At 40.3% G+C, this 17,666-nt stretch overlaps 1 protein-coding gene across 1 annotated transcript in view; it reads right to left on the bottom strand.

Annotated features, from left to right (window-relative positions):
• Nucleotides 1-17,666, bottom strand: part of LOC105363853 (AF4/FMR2 family member 4) — a 299,189-nt gene that overhangs the window by 6,665 nt on the left and 274,858 nt on the right. The window contains exons 7-10 of the mRNA XM_011501653.1: nt 5,127-5,317; nt 2,403-3,212; nt 1,273-2,104; nt 254-663 (exon numbers count right to left, since the gene is read on the bottom strand). Coding sequence (XP_011499955.1) covers nt 254-663; nt 1,273-2,104; nt 2,403-3,212; nt 5,127-5,317 — 2,243 coding nt within the window. The remainder of the gene's footprint in view (nt 1-253; nt 664-1,272; nt 2,105-2,402; nt 3,213-5,126; nt 5,318-17,666) is intronic.

The raw sequence follows: 17,666 nt of genomic DNA on the forward strand, positions 1-17,666 counted from the left end.
CCACCGATGCCCTCGAACGGTTCAATATCTGGTCGTCGAAGCGCCGATGAGCTTCGATTTTACGTCAACATCGTCACGATCATCAAGCGGCTTAGGTTAGTTAAGAACACGGTCAATAAGGCAATACGGTGATACTCTCCCCATGCGATATTGAAGGTGCACCGTTTAAATTAAGATCCTTGATAATATCCTTCGGATACTCGCTATGTTTATTCGCAAGTATAGATAAAAGGATAAATCCATGTATACTTACTTCGTTTCGTTGTTTGTAGGAATCCTGCGTCGAGGTAGAGGAAGATAAGGACTGCGTGTCGGCGCTGGTGACGCATCTCTGGCACGACATTGGACTGCCGCCTTCGGAGTCCGTGGCACTGCTGGCCGAGTTGGGAGTCATCGAGCTGTGCACGAAGACCGGCGAGGTCGGGTTGTTTTTGCTGCCGTTGCTGTACAAGGACGAGGGACTAGCGAGCGAGGAAGGCTTTGGTTGCGGAAGATAGACGGCGTTGGCCTGCTGGAACTGTTGCATGCCGTTGGCCTTGCCGATGAGCGACGTCGGCTGTGGCTGCTGCGAGCTCGTGACGCCAGTCTGACGCGATATGGTGCTATTCAGGAGGGCAGTCTGCTGCGCGAGGTAGCCGCTAGGATCGTCCAGGAAGGAGGGACCTGGGGAGGAAGATTTGCATTTTATTGCGAGCCAGAGGCGTTTTATGGTATGCGCGCGACATGAGATTGAGCTTCCTTGGAGTTTTATAGAGCCATGGGGGCATTCGTTTCTTTCTTGACGGATTGTCTGTTAGACAATTCGCTGGATTTCGGAAGACGCGCAAATTTTCAATCACTTTAGCGCTGCTTAACGATTCGAATAAATTACGACGAAGTTTGGAGTAGAGGCGATAAATGTTAGCAAGTTTCTTCTTTTTACCCCCCCCCCCTCGCTCTCTCACTCTAGCTCTTCACAAAAATAATTTAAACAGGTTGTTTCCAGCCAAAGTATCCGAGGCGTTTGTGTTTGTTTCTTTACAGATAAAAAAATACCAAACCGCGCTATTGTAAATATATTTTTAATATAAAGCAAATTTAACCGTTTTTCTTTCCCATATCAAAATGTTGGAATAGAATGAAAGATTTACTTATTGCGTTGTAGAGGGCGAATATAAAAAGAGAATGCATCGATTGTAGAATTAGATTTATTATATGAAATAGAAGTAAAAAATAAACAAAAGGAAAAAAAAGAAAAGAAAATAATAATAACAATGTTTTCAAAAATCTTACCAGACTGTGAATTTATTTTATCAGAGAACTCATCACCGGATATACCCTGATCGAGGCCATTGTTGTTCACATTGTTTATACTCCTCAACTCAATCGAGTTTGCATGTTGTCTCTGTTTCTTATATGAATTTTTCACGGTTTTCGCCTTCTTCCTGGCAACCTCCTCTGTCCAAACGTTATCCTGAGGTATATGATGATGCAGTGGCGGCACGCGATCAAAATCATTACAATTTATATTTTGCACCTGGTTTATATTTATCGTTCGGTTGTTATTCTGTTGTTGTTGCTGTTGTTGCTGTTGCTGTTGCTGTTGCTGCTGTTGCTGTTGCCAGGGTGGCGTTCGTGTATTGAAATGAACGTTTTGATTCTGATGCAACGGCTGCGTCGTTTGATATTGTTGAATAGTTGTTTTGGCCGGTTCAAAGTTTCTCATTTGATAAGATATCTGATTTTGTGGATACTGATTATTCGTTTGTAATACGTTATGCCTTTGCATATTCTGATTTTGTAAGAGCAATTGTTGTTGCTGTTGTTGTTGTTGTTGCTGTTGTTGTTGCTGTTGCTGCTGTTGCTGCTGTTGCTGCTGTTGCTGTTTGAGGGCAAATTCCTCAACGGATCTCTGTTGCTGCCGTAGTTGGAGCTCGTTTAAGTCGTTCATGACGGTCAGGCCATTTTGCTGTAGCGTATCAACAGGATTATTTAGCATTTGCGTTTGATATTGCGTTTGTCCGCAAGATTGTACAATTTGCTGCTGCTGTTGCTGCTGCTGTTGCTGCTGCTGTTGGAGTTGCAACTGGAATTGTTCGGCTTGCTGTAGCAATTGTTGATTAACCTAAAAAGTAAAATGATGTTTTATTTTTATTTTGAATAATAACCAAATAACCAAAGACATTTTAATATTGATTTTAATGCTTCGTAGTTCATCATTTTGATGATAATCGCATAAAATAATTTCTAGCCTATATGCAATTGAAATACGAAAATATATAACTAGAAGTAAAGAGAATGTAAGCATTTAAAATTGAATAATTATGACCGATTTTTTCGAATTTTTATGAAAATTAAAATACTAATAATAATAATAATAATAATAATAATAATAATAATAATAATAATCCATAATGATGTACCTGCTGTTGTTGAAGTTGCTGCTGGTGTAGCTGCTGAAGTTGCGGATGAATCTGAGGTTGCTGATTTTGCGCAACCTGTACTTGATTGATGAAAGCATCTTGTTGCGTCTGCTGATGGCCATAGTTGGCGATCAACTGCTGTTGTTGCTGATCAATATCCCCGACAATATTCTGCTGCTGCACGCCGTGTTGCTTTTGCATAGGCTGTATGTGGAATTGTTGTTGATTCATCTGCGGCTGATGCTGTTGAGGTTGTTGCTGCTGCATAATATGCAATGGCTGCTGATTCAACTGATAATTAGTTTGCTGCTGTTGCTGGACCTGTTGCATTTGATTTGCCAATAATCGATTTTGTTGTTGTTGTTGTTGTTGTTGTTGCTGCTGTTGTTGCTGCTGATCCTGCTGTTGCAGAAGTTGCATCTGCTGAAGCTGTTGCATTTGTTGCTGGTAAAGGAGCTGTTCTTGAGTTTGGTCCTGCTGCATTTGTTGATTTGCCATTTGCTGAATTTGCTGTACTTGCTGAACCTGCTGCTGTTGCTGTTGTTGCTGTTGCTGCTGATGTACAATATTGCCAAAGTTTGTAGCCTGTTGATTCATGATCAACTGATTTCCCATTAGCATGCCGCCGGCCGTAGTTGTCATGCCGTGAGAATTGTTTAGCCGCTGAACTTGCTGATTAGATGCCAGTTGTGAATTAAGAGTTTGTTGGTGCTGCAACAATTGCTGTTGCTGCTGCTGCTGTTGTTGTTGTTGGGGCTGTTGTTGAAGCGCCATGTTTCCAGAGAGGTTCGATACGGTGACGGGCCACATCTAAATTTTACAAATCATAAATTTACATACATCCGTAAAGTTAATCAATTGGAGTTAATATATTATTGCGACAAGTAAATAGCAATTAATTTATTCTGAATTTAACAACAACATATTTAATCTCCATTGGCTCGATTATAATAATATAGAAAATTGATTGACAAATTGGATTATGATAATTTTTTTAGTCATAAGATTATCAAGCGATTAGTGTTAAGTTATAAGTAATGAGCTTCAATTAGATACGTTTATATTAGTTTTCCTCGCATAATAATGAGTAGTGAAATCAATTAGAAATTCGTGGTATAGTAAAATTATAACATAATATTTTAAAGCTAATATTTTGTAGCTTATAAAAACATGTGATTTCTCAATTATTTGTATGAATAAAGGCGTGCGTGCATGCGTGCGCGCGCGCGTGTGTTTTTAAACAAGGCAGTAAATATAGTTTGATTAATGAAATGATGCCGGCAACGTATAATTAAGAAATGGAGTACAAGATAAATTATAGTAATACGAATGAAAATTAGCATTAATTTAAATTTCAATGAGCAAATGAATCGCTAGATCATTTCACACTTTATAACATACTTACATTGAAGAAAAAAAATATTTAATATTTAATCAATCTCTCGTAATAATAATAATAATAATAATAATAATAATAATAATAATAGTATGTAAATCAGTAAAATTCCGCAAATTGTAGAAATTCAACGATATAATACCATTAATATGATTGATATTTTTTCACAATTCGAATCAATAAAATTTCCATTACTCAAATTGGAACGATCCCCTGATTTCTGTAATTAAGACGTCATAACATAACGATTCCTTCAAGTCAAACGGAATGTCCACGACTAAAGTACATCATATTTTCATCCATCAAATATTGAATCAACTTTCCAATCAAAACCAGTCACACTGAAACCTGATTTTAATTCCACCCGTCGAACCGAATGTAGAACTTTACCATTTCCCAAGCGAATCGAACAACTAAAGAGGAGTCGAATAAAAAAGAAAATAGAAAAATGAAGAAAAAAGAGGACGAAAAAACGAATGAAAGGATGAAAGAAAGAAAAGAAGAACGAAAAAAAAAAATAGAGGGAAAGAAAAAAGCTCGCCCGGCTCTCTTTACTCTTGAATTGAATCTTTAAATATGCATTGATTGCACAGGCTAAATGAGAAATTAAAGTTAAAAATGAAGGTATCGATGTTTTAAAGGAGATTGCTCCGTCCATTATAATCGAATTATAAAGGGAAAATTGATCACCACTTCATTTAATTCAACGATAATAATTTATCGATTTGGTAAATATGTATTTTAATTTAGACTATTTCCCGCCAAGTGCAGCACTAAATCCTCGCAAATTTAAAAGTAAGTGAAATTTCAAGCGCTTCGGACGAGTATTTATCTTTCATCATTCGATATCTCGTGAAAGTCGCCGTTATAAAAGCCAGCAATTTATAGCTCTAGAATTCAAAAGAAAAAAAAGAAAAAAGAAAAAAGAAAAAAGAAAAAAAAATAGACACTCTTCCGAATACAATTATTGAATGGGAATACGTAATTTATTATAAAGAGAAAATTGCTTTTCAATTTCATGGTGCTGTGGTGAAAACTTTATTATTGTCAAACTTGCCAAATGGCCTTCTAAAATCAAAGTCACATAAAGGGGCAAAATAAAAAAGGCTTTTATCAACTTGAAAAACCAATGTCCCGGCAAAACTTTATTAAGAAAAGTACCCGGACAGCCTCCATTAAATACAATCGAGTCCGACATCGGAGCCAAAATCGCTAGTTAAGAGCGAGGATAAAAAGCCGGGAGACGGCCCCGCCGTCGCTCTATCGGCCACTTAAAGGCCCCGCTCGATGGGAAGTTAGTAATGGGCAAATGGGCGTGATTTATTTACCTGGGATCCATTAGACAGCGAGGACGATCCGGGCATCTGGGCCGTGGCATTGCTACCTCCGTGGCCCGCTGGATTTGCCGCGACGGCCGCCGCGATGACGCGCTCCCGCTGCGCTAGGAGCTGCGACACCGAGACGCCCGAGTACAGGCCACTCACGGCGCTGAGCTTCCGCTTCTTCTTTTTGAGGCCCTCTGCAAGGTTAAGAAAGAGACGGTTGATTAGTGCGGCTGCGAGTGAGAGGGAAGCGAGTGAGGTGGCCGCGACGGCTTGGAAGGTGCCGTCGGGTTCCTGTGCATATACGCTTCCGGTGGCCGGTCGCTCCGACACACGGCCGACCTCCGACCTTCGGGGGTCTTTGTGCCGAGAGGTCCAGCCGGCTAGAGAGAGAGAGAGAGAGAGAGAGAGAGCGCAAAAGCCGAATCGGTATTTCGAAATTCGCGTTAATGGTCGCTCTCTAGGCTCTCTGGATGTATAGTTTCCATAGCTTTTGACAGTCTCGACAACTTGTCTACAAAAGTTGGAGCAGTCGTAAATATAAAGGTGAAAAAAATGAAAAAGTAAAGGAATAGGGTTGGGGAGGGGGTACGAGAAAAAATGAGATGAAAAAAACGGAGTGTAAAAATAAATCCAATTCGCAATAGAAGCTCGTGGGTCGTGGAGATTGATCGCAATTTTTGCATGGAATGTCACAAGAATTTGCAAATTATTTCGCTTTACGCAAAAAACTGTTTGTTAAATGTTCGATTACCAAATAAATTATCATGTAGCTACACGTAGAGAGTTTGTCTCAACAACATATGTGTTATCTAATTCCGAGAGCCACTCTTGACTTGATTTAATTAAAATAAATGTATTTTATGTGTTAAATCGATTGTTATCTTAGGCCTCGTCGAGTTATAAATATTGACGAATCACTAACACGTGTACGGCATTTAAATGACATTGCTAATGATATAGGAACTTGAAAGTTTATTTGTAAATTTTACTTCAGGACTAAATAAGCTGGCATTAATTTTTTTATCGAGCCAAGCCTACACGCGCCATAAATTTTTATAAGAACAAATCCCGATCGAATACTCTCGTGCTAAGTGCTCGCGAGGATATTCAATTATAATTTAGCTAAGAAATGTCGCAGAAAATTTATTCATCTATAAAAGCAGCTGCTATTATGTTACATTCAGTTGAAATAAAGAGTTTTGATACACCGAGTAACGCAAAAATATTATATACTATTTATTTTGATGGCTCGAAGCTTTATCTTTGGAATGCTTCGTAAACTATTACATATTGGAATTAACATCATCGTTATCGGTAGCCAGCAAGTCAAATACGCCATAATCACGAGCCGTAGCGATAAATGCTAATGTAGCATTGATAAAAATTAGAAAAAAGGTAAAAAGTAAGAAAGAAAGAAAGAAAGGAATAAAAAAAAAGCAAAAAAAAAAACAAAAAAAAACAAAAGACAAAAAAAAACAAAAAACAAAAAAACAAAAAAACAAAAAACAAAAAAAAGAAAAAAGCCCGAGGATAAATTGCGCGCGAGTAAGGAAAGAAAAGAAAAAAGCCCGAGGATAAATTGCGCGCGAATCGTTCGATGGTAAGACGATTAAGCTCTCGTCACTGCTCGTAAACAAACGTCTTTGCGCCTTCAAGCGTCGTCGGCCACGCAGCATCTGCCGAATAAAAACGGCATTGTACTCGCTATAAATTCTAGGTAGAATCCGAGTAGAGAGGAGCGCACTGCTGACAATTTTTAAATTCCATCTTATCTTATCAATCAGCAAGGTCTCGCGCGCAATCCGTTGGGCTTTCGACCGTTAGCCTTTGAAGGAGTAGGTTGCGCAAGCTAATGTCGGCAATTAAAGCCTCGCGAAAGTACAAGCCATAGTGGCGGCTTCTTCGAGGCTGGAAAACGAGAGGCTCGGATGAGGAAACGGGTTGGATAAAGTCAAGAAGTGCCGGGGATTAATGATAACAGCCGTCAACGCACCCAAATTGGCGGGCGATCCGAGGGTTCGCCGAGGCGGCCTTAGAGAAAGTCAGTTGCTCTATGGGATGAGATCGACCGGGGGGAGGAGGGGAGGGAAGGGAAGGAGAGGAGGAGGAGGAGGAGAGCGAGGGAAGGTAGACACTAGCGAATGAATATTATTTATCCGAGCGTGCTTGTGCTGTTAAGGATTACGACGAATTCGAGCAGGCGAATAAATGTTGCGTTTGCTGGCCTTGATTAAGAGGGTGCGAGATACTGGGGAGAACTAGATTAAAGTATTTTCTTTCGCTTCCGACGAGACTTTTGTTTTTGTAATTGGCTGTAATTAATTAGGCATCTCGTGCATTTAAAGCAATTTATACATTCTCGGGCTACAAATTATGCTCATTCTTTTTCGTTTTCTTTTATTTTCATCTTCTTATCGGCTATTACATTACTATTATGAGTATGATTTTCACGCTCTTTACTTTAGAAAAAAAAAAGGCGGAGAGCGGAGAGGGGGGAGGTGGCGTCGGTTAAAAAAAAAAAAAAAAAAAAAAAAAAAAAAAAAAAAGACAACGATGTAACATCGCACATATAACATGTGCGATGATATAAAGGATTACGGGCGCATGAAATAGCGTTGGAAATAATACGGCCGATAATAATAGGATGATATACGAATTGCAGATTAAATCTTGATTAACATTTAAATATACAAAATGCTGCATAATACTTCAAGCTACATTTCCACATTAAAGTCAAATACGCCAGCCTTGAACGTCCTGTTGCACTTCATTGTTGTTGTTGGTTTTTTTTTTTTTTTTTTTTTTTTTTTTTTTTTTTTTTTTTTTTTTTAACCCACCACTAAAAGCGTCGATTAATTATTTTGATAATAATTTAAAGGGCAATACATATTATTTTTGCTATATAATTAATTTATTCAGAATGCTCAGAGCAGTATGAGCAGTACAGAAAACGAGAAAGTTATAATCCAAGGACTAATCTCTTTTCGGTAGTTACTTACTGAATGATTGATGTGCAAAATGTTGATTATAACACGAAGTCTTTAAAATTTATAGACCATATTAAATAAAAAGTTTATACTTTACACAATAATCTTGATGTTTTCTTTTTGTTTTGTTTTTTGGTTTATATCTAAAATAATCACTTATCTCCTTATAGAGTTAAATCGTTAAAAATTCACTTAAATACTTAATATAAATATTGTGATAAAATGAAATGTTTTTAACGTTGAATAAAGTGAGTAATTTAAGAAACATTTTCTTCATTCAATGATATAATGCGTGTAATTTAATTATAAAAATGTAAAAACGTAATACTTTCTTAACCGTGTGAATTACATTACATATATAATATTTTTTTACACACGCGTCGTATAAGACTTGTTAACTATTCAAGTTTCTATTATTTATAACCCACTAATAAATTCTGAAGTTTAAGGTGGCAATAAAGCATATCTTACGTAACTTTTTTTTATGTACCTTACTTATTTTAAAATATCTATTCAGATTCATTTTGCTGAATTTCTTATGTACGTTTTTCATAGATTATTATTATTTTGTTGTTGTTGTTGCTTACATTATCAAGCGAAAAGTAACTCAAATTTTTTCACTCTAATAAATTGTATATTAAAGCTTCTAATATTAGGTAATATTTAAATTTTCCTTAATTCAGTATCAAGTACTCCTACGAAGAAGCTTGTTCCATTAGCAGTAAAAGCAAGGAAATCCTCTTAAAATGAAAAAAAAAAAAAAAAAAAAAAAAAAACAAATAGATGCCCGTAACTAAAAAATATAAAATATTTACTTAAACAAGTGCCTTGGAAGAAGATTGCAAATGGGCATGATGAAAGAACTAAAAAGCACATCAAATTAGTTAATTAAAACTGCATAAAGCAATATGGCATTCACGAGAATGAACAGAAATTTCATTGTAAAGCATTTTATAAAGGAAAATGAATACTACAATAGAGACGGGAAATTATTATTTTTATGAAAGATAGCTGGGAAGTAAATTAGGATAATCAGATTGAGCTGGTAGATTTTAAACGAGAATTATTACTTTGTTTTAAATCTGTCGGTAGATAATAATGTACAATTCTCCTTAGACTTTTTAGAATTAACTCTTTATCCTCCCCCGTTATTAAAAACTTAAATATCATTGGTTTAACTATTATTATTGAAAGTATATATATATATATATATATATATATTGTTAAATATGTTTAGATGTTTGTATGAATTAATGTGTTTGTAATTGAATCAGAAGCGAAACATCTCTATTAACAATGATGTGCATTCTGCTGAAGATTTGCGGTACATTAACCTCTTGAAATATGGAATTCATAGCAATTTAATTATAGATTCTCAAGACCTCGGTTATAAAATGCTCGACATAAAATCATAACGAGGTCAAACTACAAAAATATAACTTCGACTAAAGATGAATGTAGAAACTCGAAAGTGAAGAAAATATGAAGTAAAGTTGAGCTTCCAAGCTAAACAAAATACATTCTAAAGAATAAAATTAATGTACATGTAGAGCCCCTTGGAATTACCTACTTTATCTTCACTAACCCAGCAGGCAATTGTTCTTTAGGCATGCGTGATACTATTTCCGAGAATGTGTAATGCTTATAAATAAGAAATGATAAATTAGCTGGAAGGAAGAAACCACCGACTTTCGTGAAACAGTAAAAAAGATTATTATTAATTTTCATAAGGCTTTACGGCCCATCTTCACGCAAACAATGAAAAATATAATTATTATTTGTTAACGCTTCAACACGAAGGCGCAAGTGCGCTAAGCTATTAAACAATGTAACTTTTACATTTAACGCTTACACGATCTTTGGTTTATTAATTGCAGGAACTTTTAACCGTATAATTGTAGACTTTTCAAAAACTCTCCGTAAGCGCGAAGCATGAAATCATTACAGGAGATCAAAGTGTAAAGATTTTTCTTATTATAAAAGGCATCTGAGAATAATACGCGGGGAGGGGGGGGGGGGGGGTTTTGAAAAAAAAAAAAAAACTTTAAAAAAAATAGAAAGCTCTTAATAAAACGGTTAAAATCGTACGAAAAATTTATTCAAATAGCGAGTTTACTGAATATTTCTAACTTATTTGACGTAGCCTTTAAAGTCCGTTTGGTCGTATATTTTTACTTTTCTCAACTCTTGTGTCCATCTTTTCCACAAGTTAACATACTTTTAAATCTTCGTTAAAGATTTCGGATCACGCACCCTTCTATAGGTACAGGCTTTAAAAGCCTGCGACTAAACAGCTCATTTTTTTTTTTTTTTTTTTTTTTTTTTTTTTTTTTTTTTTTTTTTTTTTACGAAAAAAGAAAGAAAAGAAAGAAAAGAAGCACAACAACAACAACCTGAATGCGATACAAATCTTTATGAGACACTCAACTTTTAATAATTTCTTCGGCTTAATAAGCTCTCTTTTCAAAGTTTTGCCTTATGGGCTAATAAAAAAAGAAAAAAGAAAAAAGAAAAAAAAAAAAAAAGAGATTATGTCTTAATTAATTTATAATATTCTCCACTAAACTGCACTATAATTTCTAATTACTTTTTAATTGTAAAGCCATTATTTAATGTTAATAGAGATCTTAACGCAAACTTAAGTACCTTAGCACTTTATTCCGTTAATCTTTCCTGTCAAACATTCTTCTATTATTGGCTCGTGAAATGGCCAGAAATTATTAACCACAGCCGCGAGTGTTTGCCAAACACAATGACTCGAGTGTAATAATCGGAAGAAAAAAATTGTGCACACGCTAATGCCCTAATACACTTGCAGCGCCTAGTTGATATTGGCAGGAGTAGGGACTGGCTCCGGACTAAAAATATGTATGGGAACATTAACGAAGTCCGTTAAGGCAAAGCAACAAACGGGAAATCGGAATTTCATGCAAGCGTAGGTTTTGTTCGCCCCTGTCACTCCAGTCCAAGTAAGTCACTGAATTAAAGGAAACAAAAGATAAAGCAAGAAGCGGCCGATAACACTTCGTCGCGGCCCTTCTCAAAATCCTGTCACGCTTGGATAAAAAAAAAAAGATCGGTCGGCCCGCCGAAGGAGGAAGGATAGAAGAAGAACGGAGGCGAGTATCCCTTTCCAATTCGTCGAGCATTTTTCAACTCCGCGCCTCCTTGGCATAAGCAAAAGAAGCTGCTCGGCCGTCTCTAGCCGGTAATCGAATCTCCGTGTCTACGAGTGTGCGAAGGAGGCGCGGAAATGCCAAGTCGTCGTCGTCGTCGTCGTCGTCGTCGTCGTCGGTGTCCCCGTCGGCGTCAATCGCCGCAATTCAATGCGACGTCCCCTCCTACGACGCTCAGCGATGGTCAGGGGTCGCGGGGTCATCTCACCGCCAGTAGGAGAAATCCACCGCTTTCCTTTACTTTTATTTCTCGGTCCTTTGAACAACGCGCTGTCTACGCATGTACTCGCGAGCTTCTATCCTTCTATCCACGGGCTCCAGGCTTTTTATGATCCTCCGCTGGGGCGTAATGCTTTTAGCGAGGAAACTTTTGGCCGAGGGAAAATTATAGTCACGGATTCTTTTTGCCCTCATAAGGGACACACACACACACACTCTCTCTCTCTCTCTCTCTCTCTGTTCTTATTATGCGCACGTTATGCTATTACAAAAAGAGGATGAATTTATATCGTTCTTTATTTTCGCATTTCACTCGGTTTTTCTCGCTCGCGGGGATGAAGCCGCTATCTTACAACTAATATATTTGCGGTGGGACCGCCAGGCGATTTATCAATTGTTGGAATATTACGGAATTTGAATTGCTAATGGCGAGCGTTCCAAAATAATCGCTCTTTAAGTGGGAAAGTCGAAAGGATTCTCGGGAATTAAGAATGGGCAGCTCGAAAAGATTACACAAGTATCAAAAAATTATCTGGCAACTAAGGCTTTAGCGAGATCGAGATTCCGCTCAAGCCGATTATATTTAAAATTATTAATCACAAATCCCCCCACTACAATTAACTTTCGTAACAATATTATCCTAAATACGTTTTTATCGAAGGTTATAAATAATCAAATTGGACAAGGCCAAGGAATCCAGAATCCAGTGTGAATTTCAATAACGGCGTATCTACATCGTCGAGTCATCTATTTAAGAAAAGAATAAAAAAAATGGAAAAATGGAAGAAAAAACACAAACAAAATAAAACATCTCGGCATCCATCAGGCTCGAGAGCGTCCGGAATAAAATAGCAAGGCAAGGCCTGGCTTGGCATGCGATGGAAAGGGAAGAAAAGGGAAGGGAAGGAAATAAGAGGAAGAGATAGAGGCAGAGGCAGGGGCAGAGGCAGAGGCGTCTCGGAGAAATCATAACTCAGCGAGCATAGATGTTGTAGCTCGAAAGGCGATAGAAACGGTAAATCGCGATATCTGTCCGTTTAATGTACCCAACGAGGAGGCTGCGGTTCTCGCGTATTGTGTCGGTTCTCGGTTGCATCTCGCGCGAGGTGTTTCCCACCTACGGTCCCCGACTTCCCCTTGGTGCGTCACGACGCAAGCGCAAGCATATCACCCACGCGCAGCCCCCGGCGCGCAGGAATCAAAACTGGACAATCGCCGCGCGGCGATTCCCTCTCTCGTCAACTTTTCACCCTGGTGTTATTCCCCGCTGCTGCCGCTGGCTGCTGCTGGTCGTCGTGGTGGTGGTGGTGGTGGTGGTGGTGATGGTGGTGGTTCTGCTGCTGCTGCTGGTGGTGGTGCTGCTGCTGTCGCCGTCGCTGCCACCATCGCCAACGCCACCGCCACCGCCACCGCCACCGACACCATCACCGTCACCGTCACCGCTACCGCCACCTCCGCCACCTCCGCCAGTCCTCAACCACCCTACCTCATCCTTCCACGAGAGGCTGTTCGATCTTCACGTCCCGGTTCGCTATCCCTCGACCGCTCTCTCTCTCTCTCTCTCTCTCTCTCTCTCTCTCTCTCTCCCTCTCTCACTCTCTCTCACATCTCGCTTTCCGTCAATCGTATTCAGCTTTTAGTGGCTTTGTCTCCCGCTCGGGCTCAATCCCCTGTTATCTTGTTCAGATTCCCGACTCGCTCCTGAATTTTTCAGGCCCATAAAAGCCAAAGAGACGCGACGCGATCCTCGTTGTGTAAGCTGGGCGACGATACCGGATGATGGCCTTGCTCTTAAGCTCCCGATGATAATCGCGAGTTATGGCGCTGAATAATAGATTGGAGCGCGACGAGCCACTCATCGCCCACTTCCTACGCGGCCCGTCACTCCATTATCAACTTACATTCAATGTACCGAGAGATTTCCATGGCGCGCTTGATAATGCCGCGGGACCGAGGGCCATCTCGCCCAGTCGATATTCACGCGAGCGACTCCACACGCACTGGGAATATCAAAAAATTGACAGACGCACGAGTGGAATACATTTAGCGCTCGATTCTTTCATTCTTTTTTTTTTTTCATAGTCGCGTTTGTCGAATATTGTGCAAATGTTGAAGTAGGTAAAGCGACAATGCCAGGACAGCCCTTGCAAAGAACGCGAAATATCACTCCCTCGGAATAAACGTAATTTTTATTCCCCAGTTAACCCACGTACACCCCCCTCCCCTCCTCCCTTCCACTCCGTACCCACCAACCCCCATACCGCTTCAAAGCTCAAGCTTGTCGTAGCCGCCCCCGTTCTTCGCCTCCATTTCTCCCCACCCCTTTCGCCTCCTCCTCCGGTAATAAATAAAAAAAAAAAAAAAAAAAAAAAAAAAAAAAAAAAAAAAAAAAAAAAGAGAGAGAAGAAAAAGGTTAGCTCTGCAACACGGGAACGCGCCAGTCTCCCTCCGATCCTCCGCCTCGCTCGTGCAGCCTGTAATTTTCAGGTTCGCGTCTGTCGCCTCCCTCCCGGTACGTCAACCCCACCATCCCTCTCACCTTCCTCCCTCACTCCCACACACAGCAGATGGGGGTAGCCGTGTGGCTGCGAGAGGTTGAGGGCACAAATGTGAGAGTGATGAGGCGGGGTGTCGGAGGGTAGTGTGCGCGCGCGCGACCCCGAGAGCGGCAACACCCCACCCAGCGGCCAAGGTTCAACGCCGTTGTTTCCCTCGTCTGTGCGGGCTCTTCGTATATGAAATTAACCCTTATCAAGCGGTACGCGCACGCACACTATCGAGCTACTTTCCAGGCTGCGGCCGAGCTTCTCTCCTACTACCCAAGCGCAAGAGGATTCTTTTCTCCTCCCGGGACTTATTGATCGCGCGGAACGATAAGAAGACACGAACCATGCCGATTGCTCTCCCCCCCCCTCTCTCACTCTCTCTCACTCTCTCTCAGCCTGCTACCTCCGGCTTCCTGTACGAGTGTGGGTGCCGGCACTCCTTGCGGCAGAGGATGGCTTAGCCACCGACGGGGGGTGAAACGAGTTTGATCTAGTAGAGAGCGAGTGTTTTTACGCGCGCTTTATACGAGAGCGATTCGCCGGATTCTATGAGGAGGGGATTATGTGGTAAATTGAATCGTTGTTTTTATGAATAATATCTGTGATTGATCGCAGGATGTAAGGCTAGCGAAAGGGGTGGGTGGGATTTTAGCGGCACTTAGGCTCACTACAAATCAAGTGTACAGGCCATATCGTTCGTTTACTCGTTATTTTCTTGTTACGGTAGACAATTTGTATTGCTTGTGGGAAATTATTGCGCCCTGGATCGTACGTTAGCCGACACCAGATGTATCATCAAGCACACGTGTTCTTACGCGCACAAATCAAAGCCTATTTATTTTCACCACTTGAACATTGCGACCGATCCTTGGTTTATTTATCAGCTGGCTTATTGGATTGATAAAGGGCCGAGAATTTGAATGGAATATAGGCTAATGATTTAAGGAAATTATTGAAAGATAGAGATTTGATTAAAATTGTGGAGCGGTCGGTTACGGAAAAATAACTATTTCTTTTTCATTTATGGCCGTTGGTACGTTTATAGTAAAGTGAAGATACAGACGTTTCGTTGGCTTTAAATTCAGCACGAGGAGTTGCGCAATGGGTATCGTACTTGACTTTAGTACGTGGGATTTCGAATGCCGGTCACGTTCGTCGAAAAATATTTGACACTTGTTTTCTCTCTCTCACTCTCTCCCCCCCCCACCCCTCTCTCTCTCTCACTCTCTTATTAATATGAATAAAGCCGTTGCGGCAAATAATTGCTTTATTCCAGCTTGGAGACTCATTTATATCAACTTTTGCACCAGCATTCGGACGCTTATTTTTGAAATAAGAAAGTAACTCTTAAACACATCGTTATGATTTACATAATGTGGAATGTAGCATTTTTAGCGCACGGAGAAAGAGAGAGAGAGAGAGAGAGAGAGATATGGAAAAGGTAGAAGATGCTATTTATCCGACTATCTTCTGCGTGCGCAACTCTAAAAATTTCCTCTCAACTAACTTACCAATCGGACTTCACTTCCATTCCACACCGAAGGATTTCACTTTAGCATAATACAATCGTAAACCTAGAGTGGCTCGACAACTATTGTGAGCCAAAAGCTTCATTTCCACGTCAACGTGTTTCGTCCCTCGTAAATTGCGTCCTCCTTGAGTCGTTTCATTCTATCGGAAGAAAAGCCACGGATACGCTTTATCGCGGAATGACGCTGCCAAACGAAAACCAAGTCGCGTTGATTTTCGGCGCTTATCCCGTCCTTCCATCCTTCCCATCCAAAGCTGCACTCGAGCGAGTGCTTTTAACGCGCGAGCGTTTACCTCGCCTCATACCCCCCCCCCCCATCTCAAGGGACTTTAAAAAGACGAGGCATGCGAACGCGGGGGCGATCACATCGAGTGCCCGACAAATGATCGCGATCGCGTTCGATCACCGAGGGTTGACGGCTTTATTGAACGGCGCCTGTTTCTGGGTTTCCTTTTTTTTTTCTTTTTTCTTTTTTATAATTACGGGGAGGCGGGTAAGCGATTACTTCGGAATTGCTCAACGGTGAGCGGATTTTTCAGTCGACCGACGTTCGAGAGGGATCGGGGACGGGGGTTGGGCGGGACAGCGGGATGGGCGGGGAGGGTGTAAAAAGGCGAGAATTATTTTTCGCAAAAATCGGTGACTTTTTTTGGAAATTTGCAATTTGTCTGGTGATTATCAATGATAAATTACCGATCAAATGAACCATAATAACAGGATGCCAATGTATCTCATTATACTTTGTATTAAATATAGCCAAGTGTTTTTTCAAACTTTGCACGCTGCCCGGCTAAATCTCTCTCATTTATAAAGATTTTACATTTATTACTTGCCTTATCCCGTCTCTGCCCATTTCTTTTCATCGATATAAGGCTAAGGGTGATAGTTATTTACCATTCATAAGCTTACAATATTTAATGCTTATTTACTCAGTTATTTTCCCTTTCGCAACATTCAATATATCTTCAAAAGTATACTTTACAAGTCTCTGTATGTATAACAGTTTATAACATACACTTACTAAGGGTAAAAGGAAAAGTACACGCTTGGCTCGAGTAACTTTGAACCCTCGAAACTGTACGTCTCAAATAAAAATCTCCTCTCCTAGGGCTCCTCCTAATTGATACGCCATTCACGTAATTCAAGCGTCTCATGCTGCGGGAAAGGAGAGAAAGTCAATCGCACAAAAGCCAAGACCTCCGACTCCGCAACCGCCACCGACTAACAAAAAGGGGAGAAAAGAAAAAAAAGTCGCTCTTATCAATATTTCGCTTTATTAAAAGGCATCGCGCTCGCTTGCACCTCGCGATTCTTTTGGCCGCCCTCACCGTTATTACATCGGAGAGGAGCGAGTGAATAAAGGGCTTGGAGTACCAGAAATCGGATGAAGTCAAAAAGAAAAAGAAGGGGGGGGGAGTGAACAAGGGCACGAAGCCCCCTCCTCCGATCCCTACTCTCGAGAATCCACCGCACGGAAAAACACGAGTCCTTACCCTCCACGGGGGCGTATATATTTTCCAGGTCGCGACAACAATGACGAAGGCGAAACCACGAGGATGAGGTAACGAGAAAAAGCACCTGCCTCGCGCTTGTACCTCACTCGGTTTCGACCAACTCTTTATCTATATCGTAAATTGGCCCCATTATGGCGAATCAATGGAAGCAGATTTCTTGAGGTAAATAAGGAAGGCAATGGCGTTTGATGTAAAGCTCGTTTCATTGGCTGCAGCCTCCATCGAATGCGTAATTTCCTTCTTAACGGCGACAAGCAATATTTGCATTAGGCTTGAGATGAACGTCCACTACTTTTAACGCGCGCAATATTTTAAGAATAAATGGATACGGACGGATTTCCATGTCGCGCTGACTTTAAAATTCGGCCGAAGCATCGGCAAATATTTGATTACACGAAATTAGTTCTTTTCCAAAAATAGGATTCTAAAATATTACATCGTCGCTCTTCCAAGTTTCTAATCCAATGACAAAAACGAGAGGTAAAAATTCCGATAAAATATATGCTTCAACCACAAGTTCACTAAAGCGGTTAAATAATATCCCGACATTCCTTAGGCGCAAGAAAAGAA

Source organism: Ceratosolen solmsi, unplaced genomic scaffold, assembly GCF_000503995.2.
Source record: "Ceratosolen solmsi marchali unplaced genomic scaffold, CerSol_1.0 scaffold28, whole genome shotgun sequence".
Lineage (NCBI taxonomy): Eukaryota > Metazoa > Arthropoda > Insecta > Hymenoptera > Agaonidae > Ceratosolen > Ceratosolen solmsi.